Below are 15,143 nucleotides of genomic sequence, written 5' to 3'. Positions count from 1 at the left end.
GGGCCCTGAGAGTAAAATCCATACACCATGTGTGCGTTCACAACAACTATTTGGGTGCACCAAGAGATTTTAGAACTAAAATGTTTGGGCACGCAAACTATAATCAGACTGCTTGGATACAAACCCAAAGGCAGATATGAAAGGTAAGAGTTTTTAATTAAGTGGAATACATTGCATTTTACTAAGTCGGAAGAAATATGTGTGCACGGTAGAGTTGTAACTACGAGTATCTGCGGGAGTGTGGGGTTGATTTTGAGCGTGATTTAAAAATAAGATGTTGGGGCGCCTGGGTGGCTCAGTTGGTTAAGCGTCCGACTTCGGCTCAGGTCATGATCTCACGGTCCGTGGGTTCGAGCCCCGCGTCAGGCTCTGTGCTGACGGCTCAGAGCCTGGAGCCTGTTTCAGATTCTGTGTCTCCCTCTCTCTCTGACCCTCCCCCGTTCATGCTCTGTCTCTGTCTCAAAAATAAATAAACATTAAAAAAATTTTTTTTTAAAATAAGATGTTGACGGTTTATCCACTAATGTTTAGTGAAGATTTTCTGCTTGGATCTCAGGAGGTATATTTTCTGATTAGAGGTGGCAAAAAGAGATGAGTAAGTCTGGTAGTGAATACGTTAGCTGATATTCATGACTCTATACACGAGTCTTTCGCAAGAATCCACAAACTGGATTCTGAACCATGGAACATTTCTATAGTAATGCAAGCTTTTCATCGTCTTCAAGACAGCCGGCCAGTCTTCTCCTTACGATATTCACATCCTGTCATGAGCCGTTTTCTGCATCCAACTACCCTGGACAAACATACACCAGCCCCTTTCCTAACTCAAGATTGTGGTAGGCACGGAGAGGTAAAAAAAAAAAAAAAAAAAAAAAAAAAAAAAAAGGTGTTCTCTTCCCACAATGTGGAATGATCAGCTTCACATCACACGCTAAGTGTAAGGTGAGTGTCCCAGAAAACAAGGCAGGCACTGTAGTCAGCAGTAGCTCAAGGCAAGAATAACACATGTGTGCCTGAGAGAAGTAAGAGACAAGGCAGATACGGGTCAGAGTATAAAGGGCCTTGCATGTTGGGAGAGGGAAGTGCATGCAGTTGTCAGCATGAACAGCACCAGCACATGGTGAAGAATGAAGGAAAGAGGGGAAAGCAGCAGACACACCTAGTGGAAACTAGAGGCAGAGGTCTCAGGGTCAAACCAAGCAAACCGTACCTCCTGTGTCGTCATGCAAGGACAGCAGACGCATCATGGTTTGGGACCATCAACATCCCTCCTACTCTCATTGTTCTTTTGTAGCAACTCATCAGGTGGCCTCAGAGGTGTGGGAGGCCCATCAGAACATTGAACAGCTTCTGTTTTCATTCAGCTCTCATTCAAGGTCGTAAATCTGTGTCCTAAAGATTTGCTGTGTGTTGGGGCACCTGGGTGGCTCAGTCGGTCAATCGTCTGACTCTTGGTGTCAGCTCAGGTCATGATTGCACAGTTTGTGAGTTCGAGTCCCAAGTTGGGCTCTGTGCTGACAGTTTGGAGCCTGCCTGGGATTCTCTCTCTCGCTCTCACATAAATAAACATAAAAATTTTTTTTGGAAGATAAATAAAAAGATTTTGTTTGTTTATTTCATAAGGATCTTGAGTCTGGTTCACAGAACAATTAAATCTTCAATGCAGGTAGAGATTATTTCTAGAGCATGCACTCTCAGTGTTTAAGCTGCTAATCATCTGATTGAGGCTGAACATATGTACTATAACTTGAAGGGACAGGCAGCAAAGGACAGCCACTGCTGAGCGAAGCCTGATGCAAGCCACCCAGTTCCTGGGGCACAGTACTTGCTTGTGGCCACATCTCAGAGTTCCTGACTCCTCGGACTCGGAAATCTGATCAGCCCAGGACCTTCACGCTGACCAGCCTCTTAGGATGGAGCCCACTGACTGACTCAGAAAATACTGGTGCACAAGCCCGAGTTCCACCGTGTTAACTAATAATTACACAACTGCAGATTTGTCCTCTGCTCTTTCTCGACAAGAAGAATTCCTGTTAAGACCAAATTAAGTGGAAAGATCGTTAAGTGGGCATAGAACCAAAGAGAAGGTAGTAATTCATACATATGTTATGTATATAAATATTTTATACATGGGGGCAGAAACCGTTAGAGACAACACTTTTCTCCCTCTTGGAGGAGCAGCCTTAATATAAACAGTGGGACATTCACCCACCTGTCTCAGCTCTCTAACTTTAGATATTTCTATGCTTCCATTACTAACCACTTCCTTTCCATGCACATGCTTTTTTCTTTAAGTATGTAGATACCGTTAATAAGACTGCAGAAAAGCTCATCCTCTTCCAGAACCTGGCTTGAAAGTATTCTGCTTCTAAGGTGTGTTTACATGCGTCCTACCTGTCTCGGTTGAATCCACTCCAAAAAAGTCCTAACCCTCAGTTTGTGTGAAAGTGGCCTTATTTGGAAACAGGGCCTTTACAGATGTAATCCAGTTAAGAGGAGGTTGTCAGGACGGGCCCTGATTCAATATGGCTGCCATGCTCTCAAGAAGAAATTTGAACACAAACACACAGGGGACGCGTCATGTGCTGACAGAGGCAGAGACTGGGGTGACGGAGCTGCCGAGCCAAAGAATGTGAAGGACTGACAGCCACCGCCAGAAGCTGGGAAGAGGCGAGGAAGATTCTTCCCCACACAGGTCTCAGAGAGGGCATGGCCCTGCCCATCTAATGTCAACTTCAAGTTTCCACAACAATGACAGAATAAATTTCTGTCGTTTTAAGCCACCCAGTTTGGGGCACTTTGTTACGGCCTCCCTAAGAAACTAATAAGCTATTTGAGTATTAATTAATTAGTGGGGTACTTCACGACCGCAGCATCTTTCTGATATGTTTATGAGCATCTTCGGTGGGGTGCTCGCTCGATAAAGCTGGTCACAGATGCAAATCATGACTTTCTCAAATCTACTAGGAGAATGACAGGAATCACAGAAAGGATGGGGCGGGGAGTGTCAGTTAAAGTAGGGGATAAAATATTCTGGCCACCCAGCCGGGTGAGGAAGGCACTATGAATGAACACCGATCCTTTTGTTTGAAGTCCTTTGAAAATGGCCTATCATTGGAAACATGGTAAACGATTCTCAGGAAGACTCTAGGTCTTTTACACCCATTGTTCATCCATCAACAGTCCTTCAGGCAGATGTTAGATGCTACCAGGCCTCTCTGTTAATTACCATTCTCATAACATGAGCCCCAGGTGAGGAACCACACGGATGGAGCTCAAGTGCAGTAATGAAAAGAAATGCAGTAAATTATTCCTTCTAACTGTGGCAGTGGTGATTTTTAGGCAGACTTTACGTGAAAGCAGTGTTCTACGTGCTAAAACTCTTCTGATTCTATTGGCTAATTAAGAATTAGACGCAGTGGTTTTCTGGTGTGTATAACAATGCCCGTCTGCATCACTGAAAAAAAACATTAGGAAGTTATGACCATGTTGCTATGAAGAAATGTTATGTTTTGGAAACCTGAAAGTTAAAGCAAATAACATTGAGTAATTAATCTGTTTAAGAATTTAAACTGCCATGGGGCACCTGGGTGGCTCAGTCGTTTAAGCTCTTGATTTCGGCTCAGGTCATGATTTCATGGTTCATGAGTTCGAGCCCCGCACTGGGCTCTGTAGTGACAGCACGGAGCCTGCTTGGGATTCTCTCTCTCCCTCTCTCTCTGCCCCTCCCTCTCTTTCTCTCTCTCAAAATAAATAAACATGTAAAAAAATTTTTTGAAAGAATTTAAACTGCCTCACTTAGCATAACACCAAGGCCAGAATCTGTAAAGAAAAATACAATCAGATTTGATTATAAAAAAATTTAAAGCTTCTTAATAGCAAAAGGCATTTGTTGATTCAACAAATAATTATAAAGCACCACAATGGAGACAGTACTGAACAGCAGACTCTGGAACAGGATTCTCTAGGTTCATATGGTCTCTGCCATCCATCGACACCCAGGCTTCTTTCTGTCCCTTAGTTTCCTCAACTATAATCCAGGGATGAAATGGTTCCTATCTGAAATAATGGCACTTTCCGAGGGTTATATTAATTCACACATGCTTGGTAACTGAAACAGAGCGTCACACAGGGTAAGCTCTCAGTAGATGTTAATTTTATTATTATCATTTTTTTAACGTTTATTTTTGAGAGACAGAGCATGAGCGGGGGAGGGGCAGAGAGAGAGAGAGAGGAAGACACAAAATCTGAAGCAGACTCCAGGCTCTGAGCTGTCAGGGCAGAGCCCAACGCGGGGCTTGAACTCATAAACCGTGAGATCATGACGTGGGCCGAAGTCAGATGCTTACCTGACTAAGCCCCCCGGGAGCCCCGAGATGTTAATTTATATTATACGTGATTTTATTACATGTGATTTTGTTATATGATATTAGTTCTTATAATCTCAGGTTACAATGAACAACCTGAGGAAAATCTGGAAGGAAGTTATAGCTACATTTACTTCCAAGTTTATTCACTTTTGTACTATTTGAATATTTTCGGTAAATACGTCTTATTTACTTTTAGGGACAAACGCAATAAAAGAAAACTAAACAGAAAACTGTCTTAATATTCGATTAAGGTGTTTTGGTTTCTAGCACAGGGAACAATAGTAGAACAAGAACAACTTTCCACTGATGAAGAAGCAGCTTTCGATCACAGAGATTATTAACAGACCGGGACTAACTCCGCTAGGTATGGGAGCATATATAGCATAGTGGAAAGAGCAGAGGACAGACCAACGAGCTCAGTTCCCTTTTCAGCTGCAGGCAACAGAGAAAGCCCTCACCAACAGTGGCTCAAGCACTCACAGAGCAAGAAGCCCACAGTAAGCTGGTTCTGAGAAGGGTGCCATAAATTACCAATGTCATCAGAGATGGCAGATCCCTTTTCTTTTTTGTTCACTTGCTTGTTCCTGAAGGTTCCAAGATGGCACCTTTAGCGCCAATCATCTTTCCCTCAAATAACCACATTCGAGCCCAAAAGGCACAGCTCACTCTTTCATTCTCCCTCTCATTAAGGAGCAAACTACTTTCCAGAAGCTTCTCAAGCTGACCACTTGAGTCTCATTGGCTAAAACTGGGCTAAAAGTCCATCCCTCAACTAATCATCGGCAAAGGGGGAATACGGGTTATCACGCTTCGCGGTCACAGTACATCCCTTGGTACTCAGTAAGGGGTCAAACCCCAGAAGGGTTTCTTAGGAACCTCTGATCTATAGTTGGTCTGTCAGAAGCACCAGGGACACCCCAGACTGGTGACTGCCATCTGCAGAAGAGGTGTGGGGGAAACACCCTTGCAGGACTGAGCCCTTAAACTGTAGGATCCGACTCTATCTCCTGGTGGACAGTGTGAAAGCTGAGTTAAATTGTAAGACACCCCCCGCTGGTGTTAGAGAATTGCTTGGTGATGTAGAACACCACCACCACCACCACCACCACCACCACACATCGTAATTGGGTTCTAGAAACTTTTGGGGGTTATATGACCCTTGCCCCTACCTTTCTGCCCAGAAGAATGTGTTCTGGTGTTTACCAGCTCAAGACTAACACTGCCCAAGCAACTTAGCCGCTCTGCAATAGAATATGGTCCTAAAAGGATCACTTAAGGGTACAATTGCATTTTCCTAAGAGGTTTTTTTTTTTTTAATTAATATTATTTGTGTTTTTCTGCTCAGCATGCCTCCACCCTGGGTATGACTCAAGAAGAAAAGAGAAGAAAGAAAGATCTTAAGAGAAATAAGACAGAGAGAAGGATGATGGAGGACATCCTGTGTAACTGGTAAATCTGTCCTTAAAGTTGGAGGTGGTCCCAAGGGCCACCCCTGGAATTTGTTCAAAGGCACAATGTTCAAAACATACTGTGCCAGGATGAACGGGAGGGCCAGTTTCCTAAACCAAACCCCTATACCACCCCTTAGACACTTTCTCCCCCTTCACGACTCTGCCTTTGTGTTCAGAAATCACCAGGTGCTCCCTCATGAGTGTGGGATTCGGGGTGGGAGTGGGGGGAAGTTCTGCTTATTCCACACTGTCCTGAGCTAGGTTTGGTATTGGGAGCACACACTTTAAGGCCAGAAAATACCAGACGATTCACTGGAGAGAGGTTACATCAGAAGTCTACAGAATCACCAAGTGGCCAAGCCGGGAAGTTGGACTGTTGTCAGAGAAGTCTAGAGGGACCCTCTGTTTCTTACCACTGCTTAGGTAACAGGGTTTCTCTGAGGAAGGGCAATCTCACTTGAGATCAAGCTTTTCCCATCCAAGAGTGCCTGGCACAGGGTAAAAGTCAACTAACTAATCCTAAGAAGGGGGTGTGTTTAGGAAGGCTGTAAGTTTCAAGACTAGGTCAAGTTAGGCCAAGGGTTAGGTCTCCTTATAGGAGAAGCTGATGCCTGACCTAACCCCTGAAACTGCATGGTTTAGCTAAGAAAAGGCTATAGGACAGTGGGGAAAGCAGACCCACAGTCACATGCAGATGGAAATGTGAAAGGGCCACGCATGTGGGCGAGACTGTAGGCAGTTCTGGGTGGCTAGACTTCAGGGCCTATTCATTCACTTACTTCTTTCATCATTCAATCCATAAATATTTTGTGGCTATTTACTGTGTGTTGGCAGTGAAGCAAGAGAAGAAAAAGCAATGACACACACACACACACACACACACACACTTAGAATGTAAACTAAGGTTTTAAGTGGGGACTTGGGATTCCCTACACCATTGTTAAAGGAGTAGCAGCATGTTTTGGAATAGTTATTGCAGAACTGGAGGTGGTTAGAGGGAATTTTAGAGCGTCCTGGTTCTCTTTTGTCTGCTGTCTCAGAAATTTAACAAAATTTCTGGATGGTAAAAATATATTTCCATGAAATCAAATGTGTCTCTTTCCTTTCTATGTCCACTGCCACAACTTCAGTCGAACATTTACCGTTAGATTTGCAAAACTGTGTTATGCAGAGCATGCATTCAGCAGGATTTTAACAAGGTAAGTGATAAGAAGGGTTCTGTAATCAAATTGGCTTAGGGACTGCCTCGATAATAAAAAGTTAAATACCTTTCTTTAAAGCAGGACATCTTAGCTTGGTAAAATCCCGAGACGCATTGCATATTTCTGAAAGGAGGACACAGTATGTATAGTGCTTCCCACATTTATTTGGCAGGGGCCCTTTTATGGGATATTATCTTGTCAGACTGGTGAGGAACACCAATTAATACCTTAGATGTAAACAGCAATAGTGGAGACAAGTTTGAAAGACTGGGTAGAGACAGGGTGCTGGAAAGCTTTGAATTCATTTTATTAGATGCCAGGGAGTCACCAGAAGAATTTGTGTTGGGAGAGGCTGACCACAGCTAGCATGTGAGCTGGGCTGCAACAGAAGGTTCTGGGTCTCTGAAGTGACAAAAGCATCCCATGGGGGGGAAAAAAAAAAAAAAAAAAGAGCCAGCAACCAAGCATTATGCTGCGAAGGCCCAGAGGCCAGATAATACCCCATATCTGTGACATCTGTCCTTGATGTCCCTTCTTTCAACTGTGTTCCGAACTCCTGAGATTCTAGAGGTGCCCAGCCAGCCAGTGGATGAGCAGGTAGAGTGAGGAGAGAGACAAGAAGCCAACACCTTCACCCTCATCAGTGGGGTCTTCCAGAAGACAGACGCCAGCAGGGGAAGTAGAGAACTCATATTGGGCAAGAGTTTCGGTTTTGGTCATCACTACTGGACCATCACAAGTGGTGACGGTGAGGTTGGACAACCCTTTGTACTATCTAAGAGTGTCTGAAAAGCTCTATGGCAAGCCTGAGGTTTCGTGCAAATGGCAGAATTTTCTTAAAAAGAGCTCTGAGAGGAAGATAGAATAACACAGTTTCCTGTTTGCCCCTTACTGAGTCCAGCTTGTTCAATGGGGCAGTTCCACAAGTCTCATATGGTGGGCATGAACTGCTTGGCTTATCCAGCTCCCATCTTTGGGAAATAGCACATGGGTCTATCCACATGGTTCTGGTGGGCGCTTCCAACCACAGGACCCCACCGTCATGGCCACAAGCATGGATGTATACCCCAAATAAGGCCAATCAGAGGCCTTCCCCAAGGTTTTAAAAACTGGGATTGTCGATGTGAAATGGGAACCTAAGAGATCCTGGTTACCCCAACTTCTAGCAGTGCAAACCCAGGTACTAACTAACACAGAGAGAGGAGCAGGTGTGAGCTGTGGTGGCGTTTGAGCTCTAGGCTCTAGTTCCCATCGACAGCTAGTGATATTCCGGCCCTTTTCCCAGTTTGATTATAGACCACAAACATTTTCCCTTTTTGCCTAAAGAACTTTGAGTTTCTGGCACTTACAACCAAGTGCTCGCTAAGATGAAAAGATATCTCTGCAAGAAGCCAAAAAGGTAAACGCTTTTGGTAACAGCCAAAAGGCTGTGTTAAAGCTTCTGTGCCAAACAAAAAGCAGCCCCTGACAACCCAGAAGCCGGTCCGGCACTCATAGCTGGGCCATGTTATTCTCTTGCCGGACACAAACAACTTCACAGAGTATCAACCTCAGACAAGGTTACGCTGACACTATAAAATGAGACCCAGGATGACCACTTTGTAATTCTGTATAAGCACAGACAGAAAAAAATAAGGTCACTGCGCCACCCTCCTAATACCACAAACACTCCTCTCTTGGCTATTTCTTTGCTTTATCAATTATAACCTTCTCCTGGTTCTCGTCTCTTCTCTCTCTATAGGTAAGCTTTATTGAGATAACCAGTCACAAAATTTCCCCCTTTGTAACAGCATAAAATCTAGAAGGAAACTCTGCTTCCTTAGGCCCTCCCCCAAATCACCCAAGGAATGTCCAAACCTATGGAACAGGTTCATTCAGGCACCTTTTTACTGAGACGCCCCTAGATCTCCATGGTGTGTATGCTTCTTCACTTCAATGAGAAATAAACCCAACTCATTCAACCGCAGGTGTGTTTCTGGTGGCCTTTGACTGGAAGACATTGACACTGTGAAAGCATTTTTATTTTATTTTTTTAAATGTTGGCTTCCTATAAAACTATGTGTCTTCCAGGATGTCTGGAAGAGACTTTATTTTTTAAAACATGAAGTGGTTGGAAGCTTGCAGAAATGCCTAAAGAAACCAAGTGAACTACATCTATTTTAATTCTTAAATACCTTAGAAAGTGTAGCGGATGCTGAGATCTTGCCTTCAGGACCCAGGCACCTACCTATTCCTACAGATTGTTCACTCCTCATACTTCACAACTGATCTCCTCCTTTGGAATTGCTTTTAGGCAAAGCTTTTTGTTTAAGGGCACAGCTTCCTCCCTGGGACTGCCTGTAGCCAATGCTGATTGGTTGAGATGAGGGTAGAATGGTCCTGCCCCTTTCTGGTGTCAACTCTGTAAGGCCATTCCCTGTGGGGTCTGCTAAGGCTTCTGCTGCAATTGCAGCACAGGTCGTCGTAAGCTCTCTTCCCAATCCAACTGACTTCACTCCCTTATAAATCAGAGCACTCCCCGAATCCTGATGCGCAGACATTTCCATGCGGGAATTTGTTTCCTGGGGAACTGACTTAAGATACAACAGAGCTAAGAATTCAAAATTGGCTACCAGAAATTCTCACAAAGAACCAGGAAAGTTCTGTCACTGAAAATTCCCGTGACTCCTGCCCAACACATACAAGATAGTTTGCTAAATGGGTGGGGAGGAAGTCACGTGACAGAACCAGTTTCTCCCCTGGACAGAAAGATGGAGGAAGGTTAAGGGATTGCAGGAGTTACAAATGGCTAATATAACCAAGAACCATCAAATACCTAGGAATAAACCTAACCAAAGGTGTAAAAGATCTGTATGCTGAAAACTATAGAAAACTTATGAAGGAAATTGAAAGGCAAAATTGAAGGAAAGAAATGGCAAAGCATTCCATGCTCATGGATTGGAAGACTAAGTATTGTTAAATGTCAGTACTACCCAAAGCTATCTACACATTCAATGCAATCCCAATCAGAATCGCATCAGCATTCTTCTCGAAGCTAGAACAAGCAATCCTATAATTTGTATGGAACTACGAAAGACCCCGAATAGCCAAAGTAATACTGAAGAAGAAGACCAAAGCAGGAGGCACCACAATCCCAGACTTTAGCCTCTACTACAAAGCTGTAATCATCAAGACGGTATGATATTGGCACAAAAACAGACACATAGACCAATGAAATAGAATAGAGAACCCAGAAGTGGACCCACAAATGTATGGCCAACTAATGTTAACAAAGCAGGACAGAGTATCCAATGGAAAAAAAGACAGTCTCTTTAGCAAATGGTGCTGGGCGAACTGGACAGCAACATGCAGAAGAATGAAACTAGACCACTTTCTTACACCACACACAAAAATAAACTCAAAATGGATAAAGAACCTGAATGTGAGACAGGAAACCATCAAAACCCTAGAGGAGAAAGCAGGCAAAGACCTCTTTGACCTCAGCCGCAGCAATTTCTTACTCAACACATCTCTAAAGGCAAGGGAATTAAAAATAAAAATGAACTATTGGGACCTCATCAAGATAAAAAGCTTCTCCACTGCAAAGGAAACAATCAACAAAACAAAAGGTAACCAACAGAATGGTAAAAGACATTTGCAAATGACATATCAGATAAAGGGCTAGTATCTAAAACCTATAAAGAACTTACTAAACCCCACACCTGAAAAACAAATAAGTCCAGTGAAGAAATGGGCAGAAGACATGAATAGACACTTTTCCAAAGAAGACATCCAGACGGCCAACAGGCACATGAAACGATGCTCAACGTCACTCCTCCTCAGGGAAATACAAATCAAAACCACACTGAGATACCACCTCATGCCAGTCAGAGTGGCTAAAATAAACAAATCAGGAGACTATAGATGCTGAAGAGGATTTGGGAGAAATGGGAACCCTCTTGCACTATTGGTGGGAATGCAAACTGGTGCAGCCGCTCTGGAAAACAGTGTGGAGGTTCCTCAAAAAATTAAAAATAGATCTACCCTATGATCCAGCAATAGCACTACCAGGAATTTACCCAAGGGATACAGGAGTACTGATGCATAGGGGCACTTGTACCCCAATGTTTATAATAGCTCTTTCAACAATACCCAAATTATGGAAAGTGCCTAAATGTCCACCAACTGATGGGTGGATAAAGAAGATGTGGTTTATATATCCAATGAAAATGACAAAGAATGAAATCTGGTCATTTGTAGCAACATGGATGGAACTGGAGGGTATTACGCTAAGTGAAATAAGTCAGTCAGAGAAAGATATTGTATGTTTTCACTCATATGTGGATCTTGAGAAACTTAACAGAAGACCATGGGGGAAGGAAAGGGGAAAAAATAGTTACAGAGAGGGAGGGAGGCAAACCGTAAGAGACTCTTGGATACTGAGAACAAACTGAGGGTCGATGGGGGTGGGGGAGAGGGGAAGGTGGGTGATGGGCATTGAGGAGGCAATTGTTGGGATGAGCACTGGGTGTTGTATGGAAACCAATTTGACAATAAATTATATTATAAAAAATGGCTAATATATCACCCAGTGTAATTAGCAACTGATGACCAATTGATTACCCTTTTTTTTGTTACTTCAATATGGATTTATATATAGGAAAAGAAATAAGTGCTTTAAATCTCCTTCTGTGATATGAGGGTATGCCTGACTGTTTGGACTGTAAAGTTAGAAGTTACACTCTCTATTCAACTAGCTGCCACATAAATCTAAGTCATAGATTCCAGGGGAGAGTTTTATTATAACTTCTGGTGTTGCCACTTGAAACCCATCAAGTTACAATCTCAAGACACCTGACTCCTTCAGTCTAAATTCCTCTGCCACGTTCTCTGTACCATGGTTCCATCCTCAGCAGCATCCTGTGACCTCCCAACACCAAGATCACGCCTCCCTCCCTTTCATCTTACTGTTCATCCCCCCATCTTGCTCCTCACTCAACAAAATCCTACCCATCTTTGAAAGGTCTGATCTTCCATGGAGCCTTTTGTTCAGGTCCATCTTTGATAGTCCCTTCCTACCCGAACTCTTCTTGCGCCATTTTCTACAATGTAGCTCACATCCTGTGTGCCCCATCACGTTTGGCACAGGGCTAGGTTCACGTGGTTGCTCCATGAATACTATTTTTCTAACAGCTTTATTGATATATAATTTACATACTATAAAATTCACCTGCTTTAAGTATATGATTCAATGGTTCTTAGTAAAAACTTACCTGGTTGTACAATCATTGACACCATCCATTTTTAGAGCATTCTCCTCACCCCGAAAAGATCTCTTACACAACCTTTATTTACTCCCCCTTCCCATCCCTAGGTCCAGACAACCACTAGTCTGCTTTCTGCCTCTAGAGATTTCAAGAAATATTTTTTAAACTCTTGATTGACACATCGTGACCATCACTTACTGTTGAGTCCCCTTTACAAATCACCTAAGGTAGACATCTGAATAATTAAGAGCTTGTTAAATACATGACATCGAAAATCCCTCCTCCTCACTAACAAGGTGAGAGTATTCACTTCTTATTACAATCAAAAAGGTGTCATTTTTAGGTAAAATCTAAGTACCTGGATTTGTTTTAAACTCAATGTTGATTCAGCTGGAATGTGTTTTGAAAAACAGCAAGAAGGAGATGGAGTGAACAGATAACATGATGGTACCCTGAGAGCTTTCAAACACGTCACTTCACTTGTGGAAGTTCAACAGGTCAGACAAATATCCTTTTCTGCACTTCCCTTGTTTTGGACCCCAGGGATAAGGACTCCTCCAGAGAACAATTATAAAGGACAGCTTGCCGAAGGTTCAGGATGTTTCTTCCTGTGTAGACCAAATACAAGTCAAGGCTGACACCGTTGATTAGCTTTACTTGTATTCAGTTCAAGGGTCATCCCTTGTGTATCTTCTTAAATATTAAGCAACTTTAGAAGATTACACTTGAACTCAATTTAAATTGTGGCCATTTGATCAACTATCTTATAAGCAAACAAGGGGATAAAAGCAAAATTACTTCCTGCCCTGCTTTTTGTAGACCGATGGAATATCCATTACTTAGAAATATTGGACTAACATTGGGACTATCGAGACATAAATGACACACAAAGCACGTCAGGAAAAACTGTGGCTGTGGGTTTTATTTTGCCATCATAAAAGTTTAATTTAATCTGTCTTTTCTTTCTTTCTTTTATTTTTGTTTTACAATGCCAAAATAAAACGAGATCATTTCACAGGCGGAAAGCACGCCTTAGCCAAAACGCTATCGAAGGAGCGCCTCGTGTGCAAGGATGCTGCGTAACACGGAAGTGAAAATGAGTCCTCCACACATTCACACTGTCGAGAGACTGTAGACTCTTTCAGAACCGGCAGTACAGGGAGTATCGCTTTTTCCAGGATTCTGTGGACTTAGCCCCGAGGATACAATACTATTTTAATCAAAGTTCCGAACTGTGACACCTCCGATTCTCCCTAAATTTACCAAACCGGTGCTTCTAATATAGAAATTAACCCAGCTTCATGATTTCAACACTCTCTTTATTTGAACACCAGAACTATAAAGGTTTTAAAACGCTATTCATGTCTATTTTCAATAATTAGATTCTTTCCATTGTAAAAGCAAAAATAAAATTTTAAATAATAGTCTTTCTAGAGAAGGACTAATGTATACATAGCACGCTATTTTATGACATGATAATACGTTTCACGTGAATGTATTATACCATGGTCATCATCGCTAATTATATAGGATTATTAAAGATTTTGTTCAACACCATAATTTCCAAGATCAGGAGTCAAAGAGTCCCAGTAGGACCAAATGATCCGACCAGGACCATCTCCTGAGTCTGTGGCCAAGAGAAAACAATATTTTACAACCACAAAGCTAATCTACTAATTAACCTTCAGGAAGCAAGCCTTTCTATAATACTTTTTTTGTTTCCTGTAATACTTTTAAGTAAGAGAATTGTTTCTTCTAACACCTACAGCAGAAACCCAAGTATCAGGGAAAATAAGGATTTATTAAAATATGTATTTTAAGTAAGTAATGAAAATGAATTACAAACGTTTTCTGACCATGAGTCTGTAGGTTCAAATGGAATTTAACACTTAACAAAATCAACACTGAAGTGGGCACCACTAACATGAAAGCTTTCTAACTGAAAAAAAAAAAAAAATCCTGTGATGAAGCTTTTAAAAATTAGGATATATATTTTACTCTTTTACAGTCGAAATAGCATTGTGCCCACTAAAACAATGATCTCTTATTCTCCTATGAGTGCATCCAAAAAAACTCCAAATGTAATTATCAGAAACCTTCCCATAATTCTAACTTTTCTTTAAATGAGGAATATTTTAAAACTTTCTTAAGTTGTAGACCTCAGTAACCAATTATATCTTCATGAGTAGAATCCTAGCTACGTGCTGCTTATATGCTACGTATACTGCTTGTATGTTTATTCTGGGGCCAATGAACTCAACTGGCAATAAAAGGTCTGAAATAGGGAGATACAAAACATAGACTTGTGGTATAACACTAAGTCTGAATAAACAGATATATATTATTTTCAAATAAAACCTAAATTTACTATGAAACTCTTTAAGTGGGGGAAAGTTACGCCTTTGTTAACTTAGTCTTTAAATAAATTTAATGTATTGAATTTCTGGATCCAAGGGCTACTTGCAATTTATGATGAAAGGCATTTACCCGTTCTTTCTGAACTGGCCAGTTCAAGATGCAGTGAGATTTAAACATCCCTCGTCGCAAACAGAGTGCACGGTTCAGTTTATAATCTGGAATATCCTCAAGAAAGATCAATATAATGGAATCCAGATTTTGTTCCACAGCTTGCTGAACTGCCTGGTGCACCTTGAATCTAGTAAAAAAAAAAAATAATTATTAAAATAAGTTATATATATCAGCATACGGTTTAGAACAGCCAAAAGCTCTAACATCCCCCCTACACTTGTTTTTATCTGTCACTAATAATTAAGTTATTTTTTTATTTTTAAAATTCTTTGAGTTGTCAATCATAATGTAAGTTAATATTTGAAAGCTCAAGTGAAAAAAACAAGTACACGCTTAAAATTTCAC

The 15,143-nt window shown here is 41.8% G+C and overlaps 1 protein-coding gene across 1 annotated transcript in view; it reads right to left on the bottom strand.

Annotated features, from left to right (window-relative positions):
* Positions 1-13,177: 13,177 nt before the first annotated feature.
* TLR3 (toll like receptor 3) overlaps positions 13,178-15,143 on the bottom strand; it is a 77,009-nt gene continuing 75,043 nt past the window's right edge. The window contains exon 7 of the mRNA XM_042934335.1: positions 13,178-14,925. Coding sequence (XP_042790269.1) covers positions 14,697-14,925 — 229 coding nt within the window. The 3' untranslated portion in view covers positions 13,178-14,696. The remainder of the gene's footprint in view (positions 14,926-15,143) is intronic.

This window comes from Panthera leo, chromosome B1 (genome assembly GCF_018350215.1).
Source record: "Panthera leo isolate Ple1 chromosome B1, P.leo_Ple1_pat1.1, whole genome shotgun sequence".
NCBI lineage: Eukaryota > Metazoa > Chordata > Mammalia > Carnivora > Felidae > Panthera > Panthera leo.
The sequence above is the reverse complement of the archived record's forward strand: the minus strand, read 5'-3'. Positions and strand labels throughout refer to the sequence as shown.